The sequence below is a fragment of the Cnephaeus nilssonii genome (genome assembly GCF_951640355.1).
Source record: "Cnephaeus nilssonii genome assembly, chromosome: 5".
In the NCBI taxonomy this organism is placed as follows: Eukaryota; Metazoa; Chordata; class Mammalia; order Chiroptera; family Vespertilionidae; genus Cnephaeus; species Cnephaeus nilssonii.
In genome coordinates this window covers 36,101,334-36,128,074 of record NC_137076.1, presented here as the reverse complement: position 1 = coordinate 36,128,074, position 26,741 = coordinate 36,101,334, and the positions used below count along the sequence as shown (strand labels likewise).

Here is a 26,741-nt window from a genome sequence, read left to right as displayed (position 1 = left end):
GGTGGGGCGGCGCGTCCACAGCGGTCACGTGAGGAATCAGCCGGGCGCGGGGTGGGGCCCGGCTCGGGGCGGGGCCGGGCGCGGTAAATAGGACCGAGGGCGGCCGGGGGGAAGCTACCTACGGCGGCTGCTCGGGCACCCACACGGCACCTCGCCGGCTGCAGGCCCAGGCTCTCGGCGGTGAGTCGGCGGGAGGGCGGCGGGCCGGGCGCGGGCGCGGCGCCGCGCGGTGGAATGACCTTGGCGGCGGAAGAGGAGGCTGGGGCCCTGTGCGCCCCCCGCCAGGCCCTGGAGGCGTTTCCGGGGACCGGCGGGTTGGGGGGACTCTCTGGCAGTCTCCGCCGGCAGCGGGGGTGGCCGGCGCACACGCCTGAAACGTCGCCCTGGTGAGAAGAGCTGTAAACAACCCGCTCGCGGGCAGCCGGGCTCCCTGCCCCCATTGGACCGGGAAGCTCACGCCCGCCGGTTCCCCCTCCGGGACTGTGTCCCGGGCCGGGTCATCCCGACCCTGTGACCCGCCTGTCCCTAGGGCTGGCCCGGGAGGCAGCCCAGGCGGAGCCGGGCAGTTTGCTGGGATGATCCTAGGGAGGAGCCTGCGAGCAATGGATTGGCCCAGAACCCGGTGACTTTCGGCTAGAATCTGGCTCCCCCCCCCCCCCCCGCCCCTGCGTCGATTTCTGGGCTCCGGTTTTCGCAGCAAACTGCTGAAATAACAGTATCTACCTGCATCTATTTTAGGTGTTTTTCTTATTCCAGAGTGTTTGCCTGGGCCACTTTCTGCACACAATCACACACAATTCCAGGAACCCCAGAAGACAGAAATGAGAAAACAGGAATCTGGGGCTGGGTGGATTCAGCTGAAACCCACAGAAAAAGTTAAATGCACAGATGGGAAGGAAAACGAAACAGAGGGAGACGGTGCCTCTGGCCCAGGGTGGTGTGGGAAGGGGGGAAGCAGGGTGGAGTCCTGGGGCATCACCCTTCCCTCAGACCCTGAGGGCCTGGGAGAAGGGAACATTTAGGGAGCAATGTGGGGTAACTGGGTTTGTTGGGCTCAGCCCCAGGCAGTCCAGATAGCTATGAGCTGGATTTGCCCCCTTAGTGGGCTTAGGCCAACCCCCTTCCCTGGCCACTGAGGAAGCCAACAGGCACAGGGAGAAGGACAAAAGCCCAGTCCCCATATAGTTAGTGCCTGACCCAGTGGAAACCCTCCCCCAGTGGAGGGTAGGTAGTGGGTTCAAAGGGAGGCCTAGCACCTTTTATCACCTTGGAAAACCTGATTCCCAAGTTCCTCCATTCCTGGGTGAGTGCAGCTGAGATTCATTCATCTAGAATCTATCTAGTCTGGATGAACCTATCAATGCAGTGAGGGAGGAGACGATGAAAGAAGGGCTTAGCCAAGGCTACTTTCCTTTTCTTCCATAAAATCCTTTCCTTAATGGAGAATTGTTTTCTGTTGGCACTGGTGACAAGGACCAAGGGTCCTTGAGCATAGAAAAAGAGGCTGGGCCCTAGCTGGTTTGCTCAGTGGTTAGAGCATAGGCCCACAAATGAAGGGTCTCGGGTTCAATTCCTGTCAAGGGCATGTACCTCCATTGCAGGCTGGATCCCTGGGCTGGGCATGTGCGGGAGGCATCCAATCAATGTGTCTCTCTCACATCGATGTTTCTCGGGTGTGTGTCTCTCCCCCGCCCTTCCACTCTCTAGAAAAATCAATGGGAAAAATATCCTCAGGGAAGGATTAACAAAATAAATCGATAAATAAATTTAGCGGGTTTGGTTCAGTGGATAGCGCATCGGCCTGCGAACTGAAAGGTCCCAGGTTCGATTCCGGTCAAGGGCACGTGCCCAGGTTGTGGGCTTGATCCCCAGTGGGGGACTTACAGGAGGCAGCCAATCCATGATTCTCTCTCATCATGGATGTTTCTATCTTTCTCTCCCTCTTCCTCTCTGAAATCAATAAGAATATACTTTAAAAAAATAAAAAAAGAAAGAGGCTGAGTTGTTCCCACCCTGTGTGGCTTTCCCAAAGAGAGTTGAATGTTCCCTGGAGAGAGGTTCTGCACAAACCTTTTTTGGGCATTTGTCCCAGAATGGGGTACTGCCCGGTGAAGAGGTACAGATCTCTCATCTGGGGGCTTCTCAGGCCCAGAGCGTGGCAGCACAGGCCTGACACAGCCTGGCTCTAGTAACTCCCTTCATATTAGGTCTGGACAGCCCTATTTCCCAACTGGTCAGAAGGTGAGAGCGGAAGCTTTTTGGCTCCAGGAAACGCCTGCCCCTGTGCTGCTGACTCAGCACCTTGCATTGAGGCCTGGTTCTTCCTTTCTCCACCTGCTGAACTGGGGAGTCCGAGTAGGAAGTTGCTCACATTTTAGGGGAAGAGAGATTTTGTGTTACTACGGGCAGCCGGATTGAGAAGTGAAAGGGAGAGCATATGTCAGGGGAGCCTTGACATGTCTGTGGAGTGACTTTCTTAAATGTGAGTGGTGGCTGTGTAGACTCCCTGCCATTGGGAGAGAAGGACTGAAGTATTTGGGGGTGAAGACGCACCATGTCTGCCGCCTGTTTTTGAGCGTTTGGCGTAAGGAAAGTATTAGAGATATGTGAGGTTGGACTGGATGAAATGGGACATTGTGAACGTCAAGGATGGAAATTGGGCATTTTCATAGGGTCCAACCTCCTGTGTGGAGAGATGATGGGGGTTGCCAGTAAGTTGATGGGTCAGGTTGAGGCACATACAGATGTCATTGTACTCACCGGATATTAGGAGGCAGTCAGCAGGCTGCACCCGGTCCCATATCATCATCTCTTTGGTTTAAGCTCTCTGCACATACTCCAGGAGCTGCCTAAGAGAAGGAGATGAGTCCGGAGTCCTTCCTTGGTTGTTAATGTTCATATTCCGCCCTAGTTTGGCTAGCGAGGGGGGTTTAGGGATCAGACACCATTACATATCTAGACTTTAACTGGTCCCATTTTTAACCTCAAGCCTCATCCCACTCCCTTTCCACAGCACCTAGGGCCTCCAAGTCTTAGCTCCCCTTTGCAGGGAGTACGTTTCACTTTCTTTGATCTGCAAATCACCACCACTTGCTTCTGATCTTCCTGAGGGACATTGTAGCTCCTTTCTGCTTTCCGCTTTTCCCTATACAGTTCTCCGATATTTTTTCCCCCCTACCTTTAATCCATGAACAGTTCTTACAGTTGATAGAAGTTTAATTGTAACGCTTGTAACCCTTTCCCACTGGTGTTTGTGAGTTATTTATGTTGATACATACAGTTCTAGTTCATCTTAATGTACAGTATACTTATCTACTGCGGGACAGTTAGGTTGTACCTGCGTTTTCACTGTTGCTCACAGGGCTACTAAATATCTCTGGATCGCTCGGACACTTTGCAGGAGTTTCTCTAGGTCAAAAGCAGAAGTTAAATTAATTGCTGGGTCATCTTCTATGTGGCTAGATACAGACAGAGTGCTTGGAGGTGAAGTGAGGTTTTACCTACCTCTACTCCCAGCAGCGAGGAGCGTTTCTGGTCCTCCTGTTCCCCAACACCAGATATTATCAGGCTTTGATTTTTCTCAAGCACCACTTTCCCTCACCTGTAAAACATAAGCTTACACAAGACTCTTCCAGTGTTCCTGTTTGATGAATGCTGGATGCCGGGAAGAAGGCCTTCCTGTATTCTTGACTGTGTTATCTGTCTCTACCAGGCCAGTAACTCATTTAGCCTGCTCATCAAGATAACCTAGCGTTAGCAGCAAGGACGGGGAGAGGAGGATGGGACAGATACCACCAAGATAGTGCACTGGCTCAGTACAGAGCATTCTGGAAACACCTGGATAATCTGCCAAGAGACCCAGCGGAGGCTGAGCTTCTCTGTGACCCTCTGACCGGCTGACCTGGACTCGGGCAGCATGTGCTCACACACACCAGAGCCCCATGGCTTCGGGGCTTGCACAAGACCTGGGTGGTGCCAGCTAAGGGCCTCAGTCACTCCAGGGTTGAGGCATTGTCCAACATCCGTTGGGAGCCATCTGCCACCCAATTCTCGATCCGCTTAACCCTGCGGGTGTTCGGGAGGTACTTGGTTCCGGAGTTCAGGATAGCAGAACAAACCATCGTTGGAGTACTTGTCACTCAAGTTGGGAGGATCATAATCTTTCACCCACACTGGGGTACTTGGGAGAATAAAAAGAATTACCCCGAGACATCAACTGGCCTGTGGGGAGGGAGAGGCAGAGCACTGCACTAGTGAGCGAGAGACTGTTTCCCAGTGGCAGTTCATTGTAAGGGCTGCTGCTCAGAGACAAGCAGCATGAAAGGCTTTTTGAAAAAGAACATCATCTTCTGTCTCCCCACAGCCTGGTGAGGTGAGTATCTTTTCCTGGGGCCCCAGGAGAGGAAACCAAGACCAAGCCAGAGAGACGAAGCCTTTCTGTTACTTGCTTCTGTGGTTTCCAACATCTCGGTCACGCTGGTACCCATCCGGCAGGGAGATGTAATCTAGCCTGTGATTGGATTAGGGAGCTGGAGAACCATGGGGCACTAATCTAATTCAAATCTCTAAGGATTTTTTATAAAGTGGTTGCAGGGTCCTTCAGAATCCTGGCAGTATGCCCATTTCCAAAACTGAGACAAGGGGATGCCGAGCCCCATGCAGCATCTCAGTAAGGCCACATCAGTCGGTGAGCAAAAGCTTCCAGAACTTCCCAGAACTTTGTCCAAACTGTGTCTTGTTTCTCAACAATAGAAACTTTTTCGACTCATTGAGACCTTCTGGGGGTTCATTGTTTTAAGGCTAAGGTAGTCATTTGCTCCTGTTTGCAGCATGTGGGCTGTTGTGGCTGATCTTAAGCAATGTTCCATTTGTGGGTTCTGTAGCCCCGTGGTTTGCAGGCAACATGGTGGGAATTAGTCACTTATTTTGGAGAGATGACTGACAGGTGGGCAGCAGGGGAAGTGGCCAAGGCAAGCGGGGCCTTCTCACTGGCTCTCCTGGTTCCCTTGGAACCTGCAGGGCTGATGAAGCGTGATGCTGGTGGCCACCTTCAGTGGATGCCTTTTTCTGGGTCACACAGCAATTGCTTGGGGGCGGGTGGGGGAGGTGGAGACATTTCAGCTGCAGGGAGTCAGGCTCTAGGGATGGATAGCCAACCTGGTGCCTCTTCTTCCTTGAGACAGGCGACAACTAGGAGCCCTTTATGTTTTTTTTGTGTGTTTGTTTTTAAAGGTTATAAGCCAAGAGGCAGTTAACCAAGTTTGCCTTAGAAGCAAAGCCATAAAACAGAAAAGACCAGATCAAAGGCTGAGATTCTGAGTCAGAAAGGAAAGGCCTGGGGTTTCCTTCAGGTCGAGCAGAGCCTGTTTGCGCTTGTGTCCGTCACCACAGTGCTGCCCGACACCGTCACCGTCACCGAGGTGGAGCTGAGCCAACTGGAATTTAGGGGAAATGAAGGCCCGCCTCGTTTTGTTTGTATGAAAGTGGTCAAAAGTTGAGGAAGAACTGCCATTAACAACAGCCAGAGGCAAGACAAGTCTTTGTGGAAGAGAAAGAAATGGACAGAGTTTTTTAGCAAGTCACACTCAATCTTCACACCCCTCCTGCCTTTCCACCTACATATATGTGTGTGTAGGTGGAAAGGCAGCCGTGTGTGTGTGTGTGTGTGTGTGTGTGTGTGTGTGTGTGGCACAACTTAAATTTGTGACTATTGGCAGAATGCAGGCACTCAGTTTTTTTATTCTTTTTTTTAAAATATTTTATTGATTTTTTACAGAGAGGAAGGGAGAGGGATAGAGAGTTAGAAACATCGATGAGAGAGAAACATCGATCAGCTGCCTCCTGCACACCCCCCACTGGGGATGTGCCCGCAACCAAGGTACATGCCCTTGACCGGAATCGAACCTGGGACCTTTCAGTCCACAGGCCGACGCTCTATCCACTGAGCCAAACCTGTCAGGGCAGTTTTTTTATTCTTCAGAGCCCTCTGTGAAAGAGGTGAGCAGTGGATGGGCAGCAGCAGTGGACATGGAAGAGCAAACCGCTGGGTGTGGAAGCCTTGCTGGACTTTCATTCGTCTGTTTCTGTATTAGCCAGGAGGTGGCAGCTGGCTTACTTGGAAAGTTCAAGTATATATGCCCTGTCTCATCAGATTCAATACAGATTTGGATTCCCGTCTACCTGAGGGCTCTATAAACACCCTTTTGGGAAAAAAAAAATCAAGGCTGGTGGCAGCCAAAACTGGTTCGGTGTCTTTAGGGATGTCAGGGTTTGAAGTCTCTCAGGCGTCAGCTCCTCTCCTTCTGTGTTCATTCGATCTCTTTCCAGAGCCCCAAGGTCCACGTTAGTCCCAGGAATGGCTTCAGGGTAGTCTGGAGAACGGTTCTGCAGTGAGGGGAGGGAGGCAGAGGTAGGATCACATGGCCAGAGGCCCTTTATTTTCTCATGATATTCTCAGAACTGTAGTGGGATGTGCCTTCATATAAACCAGTCAGTGTTATAGGGGTTTGGAGAACAAAGAAATGAGAGAACCCCCTTCCCTCCCCACCTCCCATTTTTTAGCTAGATACTAGCTTGGAAAAGGGGAAGGAGGGTGTAGTGGAATCCCAGGTCTATTCAGGGAGTCCAGCTGACAAGGACAGAACTAACATCTGCCCAGCACACTTCCCTCCACCAGCCCACACCCTGAAAGGCAGGGTGGTGACTGTTGGGTCCCTCTCCCACATGAAATAAGCACTTTCTGTTCATTCTCTCTTGTAATCAAGGGGGGGGAATGCACAGAATTGAGAGATAGAAGGGAAGTGTTTGCCAAACAGAGGGGAAGTGAAAGCTGTTGTTTCGTGCTAAGACCACAGGACCCACGACGAACAGCACAGCCTGTTGCTTTGACCATTTGCGTGTAGTTTGTCCAGTGTTCATGATTCGTGTGGATGTGGGCAGAAAGAAAGCCGTCTGGTGCTCGCTAAATGAATCACCACTGCTCTGGGGACCTTTGTTTTCCCTCTGGGAGGAGAAACTCCATATTCTTTGGGCTCAACAGTCCCAGGACCCTCAGAACGGAAGACTATTTGGAGGTTGATTGAGGTTAAAGCCTCAATTTTAATTCAGACTCTTCTTTGCGATGTGGAGGTATTGTGGACAGGTTTGGAGCGGACTGGGATTCTCTGGCACAGGCTATAGGTGGAGGGAAGGCAGAGGGTGGTGCGTCTGACCTGGGAACTGAATGTGCCCAGAGGAGCAGCCCTGTGTGGCCTTCTCGCCGTCGGGCAGCCACCGTGCCAGGGGCCTCGGCCCAGCTCCTTACACTCTGGACTTGCGCCCGGAGCAATCAGTGGCCATGAGCTCCATGTTGCAGGTGGTGAAACAGGCTCAGTGAAGGTTGGTGCTCCAGGCTGCACAGCTAGTGAGTGGAAAAGCCAAGTTTGGAATCCAGGTCCCCTGACTCCAAGCTTGTGCCCACCCTCACTGCTGGCGATGGTGGCTGTTGACCACTGGATCCCCAGCCCAGACTCTCCTCTAATGCCTTGGCGCTGTGCCTGGGGTGCTGGGCTGAAAGGATGGGCTGGGAGTCGGTGGTCAGAGGTCCTTAGTTCACGGGAGGGGACCCTGGTTCTCCACTGAGGTTATAAGGGAGGAGAAGAAAGTTGGCAGGAAATATGGATCCAAAGGACTAAGCAGGGGGAGTGCATGAAAGACGTGGTGCAGGAGCTCTGGGGCCTGGCAGGACTCCCGACTCAGGCTGGGGGACGGCCATGGCAGTTGTCAGTGCAGAAGCTGAGAACCATCTGGAAGGTGGGAGGTGCCTCCTACCATAGACACGGGAGAAATGCTGCTTTAAAATCTGAGTTGCCGTGGAAGTGCTCCCGGTCTCCACTTGCTTATGAGTTAACATCTCTGCAGATGGCTGAGCCTCAGGGGGCACCTGGGGACACTCCTGTTGTCGTTTAGGGAGCCTTCCCCTGGGACTGCCTCCTGCCCTTAGGTTCTCCTCTAACGCGACTGCTTTGCTCCCCAGATTGCTCTTTGGCCCCTTCGCCATGTGAGGCCACAGCGAGACATTTACCTAAGCGTTTGGAGATTGCGTGGGTCCCTGACATGGGGTCATGTGAGTGGCAGCCTCCCCATGAGTCACTGAAAATGGGAAAGTCAAGTGTTTTGAGCAGGAAGTCCCTAAGGAGGAAGCCCCCTTGGTGTCTGGGGAGATGGCTGTCAGTGCATCTGGGGGCTCCTTGAGACCAGTGTTCTTGCCCTGGCTGGGGTGGCTCAGTTGGTTGAGCCTCAGTCTATGCACTGAGAGGTCACCAGTTTGTTTCCCGGTCAGGGCACATGTCCAGGTTGCGGGCTCAGTCCCCAGTAGGGGACATGCAGGAAGCAGCCAATCAGTGATTCTCTCTCATCACTGATGTTTCGGTTTCTCTCCCCCTCTCCCTTCCTCTCTGAAATAAATTAAAAATATAGATTTAAAAAATAAGTAAGTCTTCTTTCCTCAGTTTAGTGGCATGGGGTCTTTGGTCGCCCTAACCATTCTTCCTAAAAGACCAAAGTTTCAAATATATATATATATATTTTTTAAAAGGATGTATAGTGAAAAATAAGTTCTCCCTTTGCAGTTAGTTACTACTTTTGTGTGTTTTTCTTTTTTTAAATATATTTTATTGAATCTTACAGAGAGGAAGGGAGAGGGACAGAGAGTTAGAAACATTGATGGGAGAGAAACATCAATCGGCTGCCTCCTACACATCTCCCACTGGGGATGTGCCCACAACCAAGGAACACACCCCCGACCAGAATCGAAACTGGGACCCTTCAGTCCGCAGGCTGATGCTCTCCTCACTGAGCCAAACCAGTTAGGGCTGTGCGTTTTTCTTGATGTTTAACATGTAGTGGCAGGAATATACTTGGACATTGCTTAATGGGTTCATGTGCTTACATTACCATGACTCACCTGCGGTGAGTATCTTGGGCATATTTACTTTATCGGTACAGTATGATTCACTTCCAACTAATTCATCTCTTAAAGGCTGCTTTGTATTCTATTATTTCACTATTTACTGTAACTTAACAAGTACTTTGCTTGGTTTCTGGTCTTCTGCTAATACAAAGAGTATGTCGGAAACATCTATATACCTGTATCTTTGTGTTCTGAGGCTGGTATAAATCTAAATGTCAGATTGCTGAGTCAGAGGGCATGCAAATGAAAAGGTTGATAGAGACGGTCCCTACCACAGGGCAGTGTGACATCTCTGCTTCCCCACATCTAACACACATCCTGCCCCCATCGAGAACTATTCCAGTGGTTCTCAACCTTTCTAATGCCGCGACCCTTTAATACAGTTCCTCATGTTGTGGTGACCCCCAACCATAAAATTATTTTCGTTGCTACTTCATAACTAATTTTGCTACTGTTAATGAATTGTAATGTAAATATCTATGTTTTCCAATGGTCTTAGGCTCTACAGCAGCGGTTCTCAACCTGTGAGGCGACCCAGAGGTTGAGAACCGCTAGCAGGGTCGCCTAAGACCATCGGAAAACACAGATATTTACATTACGATTCATTAACAGTAGCAAAATTACAGTTATGAAGTAGCAACGAAAATAATTTTATGGTTGGGGGTCACCACAACATGAGGAACTGTATTAAAGGGTTGCGGCATTAGAAAGGTTGAGAACCACTGTATTAGACTGTCCCGCCTTTGCCACTCTGGTTGAAGATAAATATCTCATTAATTTTATCTGTAGCTGCCTATGGTTGAGCATCTTTTAATATGTGTTGGCCATTTGTAGTTCTTTCCTCTTTTAAAAAAAATACATATTTTATTAATTTCAAAGAGGAAGGGACAGGGATAGAGAGATGGAAACATCAATGATGAGAGAGAATCGTTGATCCGGTTGCCTTCTGCACACCCCACAATGTGGGATCGAGCCCACAACCTGGGTATGTGCCCTGACCGGGAATTGAACTGTGACCTTCTGGTTCATAGGTCAACACTCAACCACTGAGCCACACCGGCCGGGCTGTAGTTCTTTTTCTGTAAATTCACTGTGGATGTTCTTCTACCATTTCTCTATTACATTGTTTCTATTCCGATTTTAAGAGCCCTTTGGAAAATAAGAAAACGAAGTCTTAAGTATATATAAGCACTAATTTATGTTCGCTTGCCACTTTTTGTTTTTCTAGAAGAATATTATCATGTAATTAAACATTTTCCCTTTTAAGGTTCTATTTTATGTCAATCTTAGGCATTCCTCACTCCAATATTACATTTTTTCAAGTGCATTTATTTTCTTCCTACAGCTTCGGTGTTTTTATTCAATGTCTTTGTTCCATGTATCACTTTTTGTGTGTAAGAAATCAAGTGTAAAGATTCAGCCTTACTTTTTTCCCCCCCTCAAAGTGCGTAGCCAGTTCTATAAGCATCATCTACTGAGATACGCAATTTTCTCACTCTCCTGTACCACATGCACGGAATTCTCACACAGGATATGCTTCTGAATGGTCTGTCAGTTTTGTTGATCAGATTGGTCCTGGGCCAGCATCACCTGGAGGTTATAATACATCTACTACCACGAGGGCCAGGCCTTCATTCTTGCTTTTCCCCCCACAGATGTCATGCTATCCTTTTTTTTTTTCCCCTTGCTATTCTTATGCATTTATTCTTCCAGATGAATTGTTGCTTAAGCAACAGTAAAGTTTAAATATTCCCTCAAATACAACTCACTGTGTGGGAGGCAGTGTTTTAAGGGCTGTCGCCTAAGACATGTCATCATGTAACCCTCACAGTGACCTGTGACCTGTGAGGAGGTGGGTCATTTCGGGGACAGGAAATCCCCCAACACACACACAAACACACTCAGTCCCCGCTGTGTGGGCATCTCACAGGCCTGGAGGTGGTGTGGCATCAGGATGCATTTCTTGTTTTCATGGAGCTGCCGGCCTGACAGCATGATGCAGAGGCTGAGCTGGAAATCGCTGTCTCCTGACTCACTAGCCAGTCCCAGGTCTAAGGGCCGAGGTTGTGGTGTGGAGGATTCCCTTCCTGGAAACCCATCTCTGGCACCGGAAGCAGAGGCCTTGGCTGACCTGCAAACCCGGAAAAAATCGCAGGAGACGGTGCCACTGGCCAAACCAGCCCTGCTTCCCGGTTCTCCGGAGATTGGCACAGGCCGGCCATAGCCTGGCTTATGTTTTCCTTGTTTTGTATCCAAATTGTGGCTCATGAAATCTGTTTTGTTTTGCTTTTTTTTTTTTATCCACTTGCGACATAATCACACGGACAGACTGTTTACTCTTTCAGAGCACTAACTTGGGAAAGGCCTCAACTTTGTCCTACAAATCCATGGCGAGACAGATAGCAGGGAGGGCACTGAACTCAATTTAGCCTGAAGATGTAGATGTATTCATTCGTGTAGGACAGACTCGTTGATCCTGCTTGTTGCCTGGGCCCTGGGGTTTTGACAGAACAGCAGGTCAGCCCTGGTCCTCACAGCTCACAAGATAGTCTGGGCCACAGACCATCCAGTGAACAGCACCATTTCAGACTGTGAGCTTGGTCCTTGCTCTAACTGATAGCCCTGGAGACCCAAGCAGCACACATCCCAGCCCTCAGCTGCCCCGGAGCCTCACTGCAGGCGTCACAGCCCCTCCGCTTCCTCTATCCTGGCTCCAGCCACCTGGAGGAGACGCGCACGTGGCCTGTCTTAGCCCATTCAGGCTGCTCCAACAGAAGACAGACTGGGCGACTTCTAAACAGACATTTATTCCTCACAGTCTGGAGGCTGAAAGTCCAAGTTCAGGGCACCAGCATGGTTATGCGGGCACACTTCCAGGTCACAAACTTCTCGCTGTGTCTTCACATAGCGGAAGGAGCAAGAGATCTATCTCTCTTATAAAGGCACTGATCCCATTTATGAGGGCGGGCTCCACACTCATGACCTAATCACCTACCAAAGGCCCCATGTCCTAATACTACCACATAGGGGGTCAGAATTTGGGGGTGACAGCCCTAACCGGTTTGGCTCAGTGGATAGAGCGTCGGCCTGCGGACTAAAGAGTCCCAGGTTCAATTCCGGTCAAGGGCATGTACCTTGGTTGCAGGCACATCCCCAGTAGGGGGTGTGCAGGAGGCAGCTGATCGATGTTTCTCTCTCATCGATGTTTCTAACTCTCTATCCCTCTCCCTTCCTCTCTGTAAAAAATCAATAAAATATATTTAAAAAAAAAAAAGAATTTGGGGGTGACACAAACAGTCAGACCATAGCACGGTCTTGTGTGCTACAGGCGCAGGTCGGGCCCTTGAGACCAGACCCGGGAGCCCACAGGCACTGTGGGTCCTTGAGAGTTCTCTGCTGCCCACCCAGGCTTGACAAAAGAGGAAACAGGAACAGAAGGGGACAAGTGGCAGCCAGGGCAAAAACACGGGCCTTTTATCCACCGGGTTATTCCTGGCCCCAGCACCTGGCTGTGTGTGGACCTGGGTGGAGGAGGAGCAGCCTCTGATGTCTTGTGTCCTTTCCTTTCTAGGTGAATCTAGGACCCAGCTTCCAAAATGTGGCGGCTCTTGGCCACCCTCAGCTGCCTGGTGGTGCTGACCAGTGCGCGGAGCAGGCTCGGTCTCCAGCCCCTGTCCGATGAGCTGGTCCACTATCTTAATAAGCGGAACTCTACATGGAAGGTGGGCTGTGGGGGCCGCTTCTGCACGTGTCCCTCCCGAGGGTGGTCGGTCTGGGCACCCTGACTCCCAGCAGGGGTGGCCCACAGGACAGTTGAAAATCTGATTCAGAGTCATGGCTGCTCAAGACCATCCCCCTTCCTTCCTGCCCCCTTCCGTGTGTGTGGGTGTTGGGGGGGTGGTGGGGTATGTGAGTGTGTTGGAGGTGCATGGGGAGGTAAACAGGCTGTGGAAGTGTTCCTAACTGAGCTCCTTTGTGGCAGGTGGTGTGGCTCATCAGTACTAGCAGCTCCTTGGTTCTGCCCAGCCCTGAGGCCCGGGACTTTGGGAACAAAGAAATGAGGACTAGGTCATCTTCAGGGCCATGGGGGTCTCTCTTGGCATGAGCAAAAAAGAGGAGACCCCCACTGGTCTGAGAGCTGCACACTGCCCACGAGGTCCCTCTGGGCTGGTCCTGGCCTGCTCTACAGGGAGCCCATCTTAGACTTTTCAGGCTGCTACAAACGCCACACATTGGGTGGCTTATAAACAAATTCATCGCTCATAGTTCTGGAGGCTGGAAGTACAGGATCCAGGTGCCAGCAGGGTCGGGTTCTAGTGAGGGCTCTCTTCCGGCTTGTAGATGGCTGGCTTCTCTCGGTACCTTCACATGGTGGGCGGGGCAGGGGGGCTCTCCGGTGGTTCCTTTATCTGGGCACTAATCCCCTGCATAAGGACTCCATGACCTGAGCACCTTCCAGAGGCTCACCGCCAGATATCGGCACATTGAAGGTTAGGTTTCAGCATGAATCTGGGGGAAATTTGGTCTATAGCGGTAGAGCAGCCCCCATCCTCCGCTGAGTTGGGAGGGACCCCTGGCCTTGTCCGACCTTGAGTGTGAGCAGCGTCCTCTTCTCCTCCCCCCTGTCCCCGGAAACACCCCCTCTGATGGTGGGTGACTGTTGGGATGGGCTGTCTTCCAGGCCGGACACAACTTCCGCAACGTGGACATGAGCTACGTGAGGACTCTGTGTGGCACCAAACTGGGCGGGCCCAAGCTGCCCGAGAAGTGAGTATCTGCTCCCGGGGCATGAGTAGCAGGCGCTGGTTTGGGACGGTGGGAAAGAGGAACGAGAGAAGGCCTCCCTGGCGTCCGCAGGTCTCACATCTCCCAGAGGCTCTACTTGAGGGCAGGGCTCAGCCCCAAATGCCCGTGTTTCCCACGTGCGTCTCCGGGTGGGAAAGGCCCCAAGTCGGGGTCTCCACAAGCTAGGTGGGCCCAATCTTGAATAAGGAAATTCTGGGGAAAGCCATGGGCTCTGCCCTTGATGTTTTAGTTTTTTAGAAAATCCTGGACAGGTTCATGTAGGCATCATTACTCTTGTAGGAAGCATTAAATAAATCCTGACAGTGAGGGTGGGTTAGTGAAGTTATGGGACATCACACAGTGGCAAAGATATTAAAAATGATGATGTGAGGAGCCAGGGCAGATGTATGATTGGGGGTGGGGCGGGGGAAGCAAGAAACACCATTATCTGGACCCTGTGGCTAAAACATGCACAAAATAAGTGGAGAAAGAAGGCTGTGGGGTGGTAAGTTGTGTTAAGCAGTAGAATCAGGTTTCACTTTCTAAACTTCCAAGAGGACATCCCTCTTCTGTATGTTGTGTGCCGCACTCCCTTTCTCGGGGACGGCCCGCAGGCGGCTGGCCTCTGCAGGGATGGGGAGGGATGAGCAGCACAGGTGGTAAGATGCAAGTGTGTAATGGAGATCTTCCTTTATCCAGAGTGTGGCTTGCTGAGGACATAACTCTGCCTGAAAACTTCGATGCCCGGGAACAGTGGCCAAACTGCCCGACCATCAAGGAGATCAGAGACCAGGGTTCCTGTGGCTCCTGCTGGGTGAGGCCCTGCTGTCCTGAGTGGCTAGAGCAGGGGTGGGTGGTGAAGGGGGGCCCTGGGAGTGACCAGGGACGTTGGAGTTGGACCAGCTGTGACTGGGCACGTTACATAACTTTCCTGAGTTAAAATCTCCAGCAGTATAAACATAATCAAAACCCCTATGATCATGAGTTATTACAGAGGCTAGGTGGAAGAAAGAATGTATAGCCCAGCCTGTGTGGCTCAGTGGTTGAGTGTTAACCTATGAACCAGGAGATCTCAGTTCAATTCCTAGTCAGGGCATATGCCTAGGTTGCAGGCTTGACCCCCCAGTAGGGGGCATGCAGAAGGCAGCCAATCAAATGATTCTCATCATTAATATTTCTCTCTCTCCCTTTCCCTTCCTCTCTGAAATCAATAAAAATATATTTTAAAAAAATAAATAATGTATAAAGCCCTGTGCACAGGCCACGGCCATGTGTGCGTTGTGAAGTGTTTTTATTTCTGTTTGACATGCTGTCCTGAGCCATCAGAAATACCATTAGTTTTGACCTCCACTCTTTATCATGAAGACCCAGTGAGCTGTCTTAATTTTTTTTAACTGGTAAAATACACAATATAAATGTAACCATCTTAATCATTCTTTTTTTAAAATATATTTTTATTGATTTCAGAGAGAAAGGGAGAGGGGGAGAGAGAGAGAAACATCAACGATGAGAGAGAATCATTGATTGGCTGCTTCCTGCACGCCCCCACTTGGGATCAAGCCTGCAACACGGGCATGTGCCCTTGACCGGAATGAAACCTGGGACCCTTCAGTCCACAGGCCGATGCTCTATCCACTGAGCCAAACCAGCTAGGACTTTTTTTTTAATCCTCACCCGTGGACATGCTTAGAGAGAGAGGGAGCAACATCAATGTGAGAAGCATCCATCAATTGCTCCCACACTCGCCCTGACCAGGGATTGAAATCACAACCTGGGTTAGTGCCCTGACTGGGAATTAAACCTGCCACCTCTTGATGCAAGGGACGATCCTTCAACCAGCTGAGCCACACAGGCCCGGGCTTAATCATTCTTAAGTATATAGTTCAGTGGCATTAAGTATGTTCACATTGTGTGGCCATCACCACCATCCATCTACACAGCTCTTGTCATCTTGTAAAACTGAAACTCTGTCCCCATTAAACACTAACAATCCCTATCCGCCCTCCCCTCAGCCCCCAGCAACCACCTTTCTACTTCCTACTATGATTATGACTAGTCTGGATACCTCATAGAAGTGAAATCATAGAATGTTTGACCTTTGAGCTGTGTTTATTTATTTATTATTTTTTACTTAAATCTTTGTGGTTGAAACTATTGTATGTGTCTCCCTTTTCCCCCCTTAGAGCCCACACCCACCCCCAGCCTGAGGCCTCCACCACTCTTATTGTCTGTGTCCATGGGCTATGCATATATGCATACAAGTTCTTTGGTTGATCTCTTCCCACCTACCCAGTGAGCCCCACCATCCATCTGAGATCTGACAGTCTGTTCCATGCTTCTGTGTCTCTGGAGCTTCTTTGTTCAACAGTTTACTCTGTTCATTAGATTCCACATATGAGTGAGATCATGTGATACTTGTCTTTCTCTGGCTGGCTTATTTCACTTAGCATAATATTCTCCAAGTCCCTCCATGCTGTCTCAAAGGGTTAAGAGATTCTTCTTTTCCACGGTATAAATGTACCACAGCTTTTTTTATCCACTCATCTCCTGATGGGCACTTGGGCTGTTTCCAGATCTTAGCTATTGTAAATTGCACTGCTATGAACATAGGGTTGCATACATTCCTTCTGATTGATGTTTTGGGTTTCTTATGATATTCCTAGAAGTGGGATTACTGCGTCAAATGGCAGTTTCATATTTAATTTTTTTAGGAAACTCCATACTGTCTTCCATAATGGCTGCACAGTTCTGCATTCCCATCAGCAGTGTACTAGGGTTCCCTTTTCTCCACATCCTCGACAGCACTTGTTGATTTGTTGATGGTAGCCATTCTAATAGGTGTGAGGTGATACCTTATTGTGGATGATAAGTGACTTGAGCATTTTTTCATATGACTCTTGGCCATCTCTACATCCCCTTTGGAAAAGTGGCTATTTAGGTCCTTTACCCATTTTTTAATTAGATTGTTTGTCTTCCTTTTGTTAAAAGTAGTATGAGTTCCTTATATTTTTTGGATATTAACCCTTTATCACATGTATCCTTGCCAGAAATGTTCTCCCATACAGTGGGCTTCCTCTTCATTTTGTTGATGGTTTCTTTTGCTGTGCAGAAGCTTTTTGTTTTGATGTAGTCCCATTTGGTTATTTTCTTCTTAGTTTCCTTTGCTCTAGGACAGTGATGGCGAACCTATGACACGCGTGTCAGCACTGACACGCATAGCCATTTCTGATGAAACATTTGCGAAATAAATGTTTTTTCCTCAAAGTGACACACTACCCGAGTTATGCTCAGTTTTTTGGCGAAGTTTGACACACCAAGCTCAAAAGGTTGCCCATCACTGCCCTAGGAGATGTATCTGCAAACATATTGCTATGAGAGATTTTGCTGCTTATTGTTTCTTCTAAGATTTGTATGGTTTCTTGTCTTACGTTTAAGTCTTTTATCCATTTTGAGTTTATTTTTGTGTATGGTGTAAGTTGGTGGTCTAGTTTCATTTTTTGCATGTATCTATTCAATTTTCCCAACATTTATTGAAGAGACTGTCTTGACTCCATTACATGCTTTTGCCTCCTTTGTCAAATATTAATTGAGCATAATGGCTTGGGTTGATTTCTGGGGTCTCTGTTCAATTCCATCGATCTATATGTCTGTTCTTGTGCCAGTACCAGGTTGTTTTGATTATAGTGGCTTTGTAGTATAACTTGATATCTGATCTGGTATTGTGATTCCTCCAACTTTGTTTTTTCTCAGCTGTGGCTGTTCAGTGTCTTTTTAGGTTCCATATGCATTTTTGGAGTATTTGTTCCTAGATCTGTGAAATAATGCTGTGGGTAATTTAATAGGGATTGCATTGAATCTATAGATTGCTTTGGGTAGTATGGACATTTTAATGATGTTGATTCTAGCAATCCATGAACATAGTATATTCTTCCACTTGTTTATATCTTCCTCTGTCTCTTTTTTCAACATCCTATAGTTTTCAGAGTACAAATCTTTTACCTCCTTGGTTACATTTATTCCTAGGTATCTTAATTTTTTTTATTGTTGCTATGGCAGATGGGATTGTTTAGTTTCTCTTTTGAGAATTCCTTATTGGTATATAAAAATGCCATCAATTTTTCAGTGTTAAGTTTTTGTACCTTGCTATATTGCCAAATTGCTTTATTATATCTATTAGTATTTTGGTGGCATCTTTAGGGTTTTCTATATACAATATCATGTCATCGACAAATAATGAGAGTTTTGCTTCCTCCTTTTCAATTTGGATGCCCTTTATTTTTTCTTCTTGTCTGATCGCTGTGGCTAGGACTTGCAATACTATCTATAATAATAAAAGCGTAATATGCTAATTAGACCGGACGTCCTTCCAGAGGACCTTCCAGATGAAGCCAGGGCTGCAACTGACCAGCAGGCTGTGGTGGGTGAGCGGGGCCTCCCTCTGCAAGTGAAGCCCGGTCCCGGGTGCCAGCAGCCAGAGGAAGGAAGGCCTACTCTTACATGAATTTCGTGCATCAGGCCTCTAGTTTGAATAAGAGTGGTGAAAGTGGACACCCGTCTTGTTTCTTGTCTTAGGGAAAATGGTTTTAGTTTTCACCCATTGAATATGATGTTGGTTGTAAGTTTGTCATATATGGCCTTTATTATGTTGAGGTATGATCCCTCTATTCCCACTTTGCTGAGAGTTCTTTTATCAAAAATGGGTGTTTGATTTTGTCAAATGCTTTTTCTGTGTCTATTGATATGGTCATGTGATTTTTGTCTTTCAATTTGTTTATGTGATGTATCACATTTATTGATTGTAAATATTGTACCAGCCTTGCACTGCTTGGTGGAATAAATCCCACTTGGTCATGGTGTATGATCTTTTTAATATGTTGCTGGATCCAATTTGCTAGAATTTTGTTGAGGATTTTAGCATCTATGTTCATCAGGGATATTGGCCTGTAGTTCTCTTTCTTTGTAGTGTCTTTATCTGGTTTTGGAGTTAGGATAATGCTGGCTTCAAAAAAGAGCTTGGAAGTGTTTCTTCCTCTTGAATTTTTTGGAATAGATTGAGGAGGATAGGTGGTAGTTTTTAGTGTGTGTGGTTTTTTTTTAATGTTTGGCAAAACTCCTGTGAAGCTGTCCGGACCAGAGCTTTTGTTTGATGGGAGTTTTATTATTATTATTATTATTATTATTATTATTACTGCTTCTATTTCATCAGTTGTTATGGCCTAGTCAGGTTTTCTGATTATTCCTGATTCAATTTGGAAGATGGTATTTTTCTAGGAATTTGCCCATCTCATCCACATTATCCAGCTTGTTGGCATATAATTACTTATAGTATTTTCTTACAATTCTTTCTATTTCTGTGGTGTCAGTGGTTACTTCTCCGCTTTTGTTTCTGATTTTATTTATTTGGGTCCTTTCTCTTTGTTTTTTTTCTGAGTCTGGCTAATAGTTCATCAATCTTGTTTATCTTTTCAAAGAACCAGCTGCTGGTTTCATTGATCTTTTGTATTGTGTTTTTAGTCCCTATGTCATTTATTTCTGCTCTCCTTTATTGTTTCCTTCCTTCTACTTACTCTGGGCTTTTCTTGTTGTTCTCTTTCTAATTCTTTAAGTTGTTGGGTTAAATAGTTTATTATTAATTTTTCTTCTTTTTTGAGGTAGGCCTGTAGTGCTATGAACTTCCCTCTCAGAACTGTTTTTGCTGTGTCCCAGAGATTTGGGTTGTTTTGTGTTCATTTTCATTTGCTTTCAGGAAGTTTTTTATTTCTTTCTTGATCTCATTGGTAGCCCATTCATTGTTTAATAACATGCTCTTTAGTCTCCATATGTTTGAATGCTTTTGAGTATTTATACTGTAGTTGATTTCTTTTAAAAAATATATTTTTTATTGATTTCAGAGAGGAAGGGAGAAGGAGAGAGAGATAGAAACATTTGTGATCAGAGAGAATCAGTGATTGGCTGCCTTCTGCACGCCTCCTCCTGGGGGTTGATGCCGCAACCCGGGCATGTGTCCTGACAGGAATTGAACTGTGACCTCCTGGTTCATAGGTCTCAATCACTGATCCATAGCAGCTGGGCTATAGTTAATTTCTAATTTCATTCCATTACAATCTGAGAATATGCTTGATAATGATTTCAGTCTTCTTGAACTTGTTGAGACTTGTTTTGTGTTCTATCATGTGGTCTATTTTTGAGAATAACCCAAGTGCACTTGAGAAGAAGGTATATTCTGCAGCTTTGGGGTAAAATGTTCTATAAATGTCAATTAAGTCCATCTGATCCAATGTGTCATTTAGAGTCACTGTTTCCTTGATTTTGTCTGGAAGATCTATCCAGTGAAGTTAGCAGAGTGTTAAAGTCTATATTGCTGTCTATCTCTCTTAAAGTCCTCCAGAAGTTTTAACATATTTAGGTGCTCATATACTGGGTACATATGTTGACCAGTGTTATATCCTCTTGTTGGATCAATCCTTTTAGTATTATGTAGTGACCTTTATTGTCTCTTGTGATGGCCTTCATTTTGAAGTCTATTTTGTCAGATGTGAGTATTGCCACTCCAGCTTTTTTGTTTGTTTGTTTCCATTTGCATGGAAATTTTTTCCATTCCTTTACTCTCATCCTTTGTGAGTCTTTTTTCTGAAGTCTCTTGTAGACAGCATATATTTGGGCCATGTTTTATATCCATTCAACTACTCTATGTCTATTGATTGGAGCATTTAATCCATTTACTTTTAAGGTTTTTACTGATAAGTACTTATTTATTGCCATTTTAATTTTTTATGCCTATGTTTCTCTCTGTCTCTTCTCATTACAGCAGTCCCTTTAGTATTTCTTGCAATGCTGGTTTGGTGGTGACAAACTCCTTTAGCCGTTTTTGTCTGGGAAGCTCTTTATTTCCCCATCTTGAGATAGCCTTGCTGGACTTTTTTTAAAAGATAATAATATGGATTATTATTTTTTAAAATATTTTTAAATTGACTTTAGAAAGGAAGGGAAAGGGAGATAGAGATAGAAACATCAGTGAGGAGAGCGCATCATCAATCGGCTGCCTCCTACATGTCCCCTACTGAGGATCGAGTCCACAACCTGGACATGTGCCCTGACCTGGAATCGAACCGTGATCTCCTGGTTCATAGGTCAATGCTCAACCACTTAGCCACTCCATCTGGACAAGTGTGAGCTGATTTTTTATGTTAAAAATCAAAACTACATATTTCAGAAATGAACAAGTACCCAGGTAGAGGGTTCGGGGAGGATTAAAGATTATAAAGCTAAGTTTGAGTGCCAGGACCCTCTCCTGATGCTGCTGAAAAAGACTAGTCACCAAGGAGGTCTGAGGTGCCCACTGCGGCCTCCCAAGGTCCAGGGGTGGGGCTTACCTGGGTAGGGATTGTTTCTGCAGGCATTTGGAGCTGTGGAAGCCATTTCTGACCGGATCTGCATCCTTACCAATGGGCATGTCAACGTGGAGGTGTCTGCCGAGGACCTGCTCACCTGCTGTGGCTTCCAGTGTGGAGAAGGGTGAGTCTGAGGGAATGGCACCTGGGAGACCTGGGCTGAGGCCTCCTCACGTGGAGGGGGGATGAGGCTCCCTGCGGGGGAGTGGTACATTGAGGACAGATGTGGTCGAGGCACTGTGGGAATCTGGGGAGTCTGGAAGCAGGCCCTAGTATGGCTGCTGCTTCCTGGGAGGCTCCTAAACCCAGGCTGGCCCCACAGGGCTGGCTGTGGGTGATGGGGTCTGGGCAAAACAGATGGGCTTAGGATTTGTGGTTAAATTTCTGATCTCAGGTCTGATTTTTCTGCTCAAGGCAATGAAATAGCCTCAGGACCTGTTTCCTTATCTGTAGTTAATGATAATGGTTCCCCAGATTGGTCACACTGCCTCCTGGGCTGCCCTCTAAAAAGAAAAAAGGTGTGTCCACACCAGTTAAGTTTGAATTTCTGGCACTGGTGATTTGGTTAGTACCCCGGGGAATTCGGTGTGCTCCCTCATAGAGAATCCCTGTTCTAGAAAGGACATAACCTGGTTTGGTGTAGACAGGAATCTGAGTGTCCTTCTGTCTTCTTGAGGGTCTTGGTGGGTGGGGTGGAGAGCTGGGGTGATTCCCTGGAAGGGACAATCCAGGGGAGGAAGCATTGGGGGTCTGTTGGGACCTGGGAGAACTGTTGGGCCACTTGCTGAAGGCAAGTGGTGGCTCCACCAGGCAGTGGTCTGGGAGCAGCTGGCACCTCTCTCACAATGACTTTCAATGAATGGCTCTTTTCTTAGCTGTAATGGGGGCTTTCCCTCTGGCGCTTGGAACTTCTGGACAAAAAAAGGCCTGGTGTCTGGTGGCCTCTATGACTCCCATGTAGGTGAGTGTCTGCCTTGGGTCCCTATCTAGCCAGATGGATTTTATAAGCAATAACTAATGATGGTCTCAGTTTCCACTATAAAGAAGATTGAAGGTCGAGGGCGAGAATACTGGGCTGGAAAACAGGATAGAAATACAAGCCAATCCTCTCAATGGCAAAATTAGCAACAGAGGGGAGAACAGACCCAGGCTGCAGACTTGGGGGTATCTACTGTTCCTGCGAGTCATCCCAATTCTTTCTGGCCTCGAAAGGCCTCTGTAGGAGCTGTTGGCTCAGACCTTCCTTTCTACTTGGTCCCCCCAGGTTGCAGACCCTACTCCATCCCTCCCTGTGAGCACCACGTGAATGGCTCTCGGCCCTCATGCTCAGGGGAAGGGGGGGAAACCCCTGAGTGCAGCAAGATCTGTGAGCCAGGCTACACCCCATCCTACAAAGAAGATAAACACTACGGTAAGCACACTGGGCCTGAGACCCGCTGACAGCCTTCCCAAGCCAAAGGAAGAAGCCGGGGCAACTGAGTCTTGAGTCAGGAACACGGGATGGAGCAAGGAGGGGCACTAATGCCTCTTGTCTGCCTGCTGTGTTTTCTGTCTCCACCCGAATTCCACCTCAGGGATGTGGTCTTAGGAGTCAGACCCTTGGAGTTGGAGGGGACCAAACCCCTTGTACAGGGGAGTGACCTGGTTTAGTCCTCCTGGTCCAATCCCACTCGGCCCTCAGGGCCACATTCTCCCACTTCTCAACTTCCAGATCCAGCCCAATCACTCCTCCTTCAGGGGGTTCCTGATCACCGACACCCTTCCCTTCCCTTCCCTCCCTCTCTCCCTCCCCAGACTGGGCAAGTCCCCTAGATGCTCAGTCTTCACCTAGTGACTCCGCGTAAATCAGTGAATTGGCTGGTGGAGCCTCTGGAGGCATGTCTCACCCCACCTGCTGGTTCCTTTGCTAGGATGCAAGTCGTACAGCGTGCCCAGTAGCGAGAAGGAGATCATGGCAGAGATCTACAAGAATGGCCCAGTGGAGGCAGCCTTCTCCGTGTATACAGACTTCCTGATGTACAAGTCTGGTGTGTATTGGCCCCAGATGGCCTCGGCAGGGAGGGGAGGTCTGGGTTCAGGTGGGCCGACAGGACTTGATCAGAATAGGAAGGCAGGGTGTCCAGAAGGGCAGTGCCAGGCCCCCCGACACTCATAATCACTGCTCTCAGCAGCTGCCCCTGCTCTGCTTTCTTGCACCTGTTGGCCTCTTATGCACATGCTATTCGGACCCCCGCTGCAGTGTTTTTATATGGCTAGTTCCTGCTCATTCCATTCATCCCTTAATATCCAGCTCGGAGATCTCCCAGGGGAGCCTTGCCTCCCCTCCCTGGATGGATTGTGTGTCTGGGTTGAGTGACCTTCTTTATTCATCTTTCCTTGGCAAAGCCCTAGCCTCATGGCTACCATCCCCCATGGACAAGGAAACAGGGACCTGGACAGCCCTCGGCCCAAGAGCTGTCTTAGAAACGCCCCATCCCCGATGAACAGTCTGTGCTGACCACTTCTGTCTCATGTACATGCTGCTAAAGTGAAAACTCCACAGCTCTCAACTCTTTAGAAAGCAAGGGTTAGACCAGGCATCCTCAAACTACAGCCCGCGGGCCACATGTGGGTGTTTTTGCCGTTTTGTTTTTTTACTTCAAAATAAGATATGTGCAGGCAGTGTGCATAGGAATTTGTTCATAGCTTTTTTTAAACTATAGTCTGGCCCTCCAACGGTCTGAGGGACAGTGAACTGGCCCCCTGTTTAAAAAGTTTGAGGACCCCTGGATTAGACAAAAGAAGATGCTTCTGGCAAGAAAAAAATACTATAAAGCTGGTAATTTTTTTTTTTGTAAATTTTTTTTAAATGTATTTTTATTGATTTCAGAGAGGGAGAGAGAGAAATATCAATGATGCGAGAGAACCATTGATTGGCTGCTTCCTGCACACCCCCTACTGGGGATCGAGCCTGCAACCCAGGCATGTGCCCTTGACCTGAATCGAACCTGGGACCCTTCAGTTCGCAGGCCCACGCTCTATCCACTGAGCCAAACCAGCTAGGCTAAAGCTGGTAGTTCTTAGCACAGCCCGCATGTTATAAAAGAATACATTTCCAGCAAAGTGACTCACTAGGGTACAGCTGGCTGGCCAGCTCCCCGAGCACTTTTTCTCTCCCACTGATGGATACACTCCACCAACTCAGCCCTCTTCTGCATCTCCTCTCTGGTGACCCCAGAGCAGCAGGTGAACTCTCTGCTTTTGACAAATCATTAGTATGTGAAACAGACCATTGGTATTTAAACGTTAAATTACTTCTTAAATTCTAATTTATAACTGTAGTTTTAAAGGCAACCAACAGGCATGTTTCATTGGACTCCCATTTTAATGTTTACTCAACATTATTGTGTGTTGGGCTTTCAAAAATATATTCAAATAACTCCCCAATAGAGAACCTCGTTTGAAGACAATAGTAGGCCTTTTGGGCCCCGGTTATCTTGCCTGGGGAGCCAGCTGACGTGGAGGGGTGCTGTGAGGGATGGGGCAGTGGCTGGGTCTCAGCCTGACTGGTGTTTTCCTTCCTCAGGCGTGTACCAACATGTCACTGGAGAAATGGTGGGAGGCCATGCAGTCCGCATTCTGGGCTGGGGGGTGGAGAATGGCACCCCCTACTGGCTGGTAGGCAACTCCTGGAACACCGACTGGGGTGACAATGGTGAGTGGCCGCTCCCTTCCTGCTAAGAGGGTGTTAGGAGCCAGAACACGGCTGTCATCTCATCTTCCTCTGCTCTCCTCACTGCACAGCTCCAAACCCTAGGCTTGACCTTCCGGGTGTCCAGGTGCTAGTGGGCTGGCTTCCCTCTGCCCCAAGGGCAGCTTCTGATCCTGAGAGAGGGTGGTAGGGAGCAGGGCCCAGATTCAGATTGCTGTGCCTGCCATCTCCTCCCCCCCCCCACCCCCCCCGGCCCCGCACCAGGTGCAAGTGACAGGTGACATGGGGTTGATGTGGAGCGGGGCTGCTGTGCAAACCGTGGAAGCTGATAGAGCACCCTGATGCTGGTTTGGTGCCTGTTAGGTGACTTTTGCTCCTGGGTCTTTCAGGGATGAGTCTGAATATGTTGGCAAGGCCCCAAACCCAAGGCGCACTTTAAAGGCATCTTACTTTTGCTTTCCAGGCTTCTTTAAAATCCTCAGAGGCCAGGATCACTGTGGAATTGAGTCGGAGATCGTGGCTGGACTGCCCTGCACGGACCAGTACTGGAAAAGGATCTAACCTGCTGTGGGCCCTTCCAGCCAGCCCTGGGGCAGTGTTTTCTGAAATGTAGCCAGTGGGGCTGGGGGTGAGATGAGGGATAGGAATGTCTTTTATTCTTTGAGTACAAATAGGTTTTAGACAGGGCCTGAAGGACTGGATTGGGCCAAACCTTGTGTCTACCATGAGAGCAGTCTTCCAAGGAGACACATCCAAGGCCTGGCTACCTCCCAGGCCACTCAGTGGACTGTTGTCACAATGCATTTAAACCACTGCTACAAGCAAAGCAAGTCCTTCCCCCTTAGACTAGTGCTGCTCGGCTCTTCCTGCAACCACCTCCACATCCTTCATCTGTCTCCATCTGTGCATCACCAGGGAGCATGATAGGCCTACAGGGTTCGGAGTTTTTCCAAAGGAATGAAAGGTGGATTTCCTAATGATAGCTTCCCACTCATCCCACCATCCGCAGCACCTCCGAGCAAGCAGCTTTCTAGATTTGGAAATAGGTTGAGAAGAGAAATAGTGGGGCAGCCCTTTGAAAAAAAGCCACTCTCCCGGGGCCCCTGCATCTGTCGAGCTTTGCAGTGTTGCTAACCTGCTCTGATCTTGGCATGATCCTTTTTAAATAGAAGTTTTATTTTTTTGTGTACCTCAACTGATCATGAGAATGAAATAGTCTAACGTTGGAAGAGCTGTACTAGTTTTACCAACTGTCTCCTTAAAACAAACTGGGTGGTCTTGATTTGACTGACTTACCGACCTCTTAATACATACAACGAAAATAGAGAGAAACCAGCCTTTATTGTTTAAAAATCACTGCTGTGCCCAATTAAAGAAGGAATACTGTGCCAATAAAAGGTTTCTCCTTCAATGCTGTTCTGGTGGGACCTCAAAGATCATTTGTCACTGTCTGTAGATGCGTGGCTGCTATCTATCCTTATCCCCCAGAAAGAATCATGGGCTTATGGATCTTTAAGCTCTACCAGGGCTGTCAGTTGAGGGGGACAAAGTAAATACCTAATTTTAGCTTCTCTCCGCTCCAGCATCCTTTCAGACCACAGCTTCTGTCTTTTTAGTCCGTCACAGCCCATGTCCTGCTGGAGGACCAGCTTTCCCTGGCATCCCCCACTGCTGGAATGGCGTGGAGGCAGAGCCTGGTGCGCTATTTTGCAAGTTCCCTGTGACTTTAAATATTACTTTGATAGGTCTAGTTAAAATCATAAGCCATAGGCACACCAGTTCTTGAGGGGAACAGAGGAAACTTGAAGAATCAATACCCATCCCACTGGCCTGTCAGTATCTTATTTCCCTTCCCCAACTGAGTTGGACTAGCTCATCCCAAAGTCATGCCAAGTTTGACTTCTGATGTGACTCCGAAGAATCA

General features: G+C 48.1%; 1 protein-coding gene across 1 annotated transcript; it reads left to right on the top strand.

The window, feature by feature from the left end:
• Nucleotides 1–47: 47 nt before the first annotated feature.
• Nucleotides 48–26,228, top strand: CTSB (cathepsin B). The gene is made up of 10 exons (XM_079771053.1): nucleotides 48–180; nucleotides 12,522–12,672; nucleotides 13,632–13,717; nucleotides 14,435–14,549; nucleotides 21,132–21,250; nucleotides 22,002–22,087; nucleotides 22,391–22,537; nucleotides 23,037–23,153; nucleotides 24,692–24,820; nucleotides 25,281–26,228. The coding sequence occupies exons 2-10, from the start codon at nucleotides 12,547–12,549 to the stop codon at nucleotides 25,376–25,378; spliced, it is 1,023 nt and encodes a 340-aa protein (XP_079627179.1). The 5' UTR covers nucleotides 48–180; nucleotides 12,522–12,546; the 3' UTR covers nucleotides 25,379–26,228.
• Nucleotides 26,229–26,741: the final 513 nt, after the last annotated feature.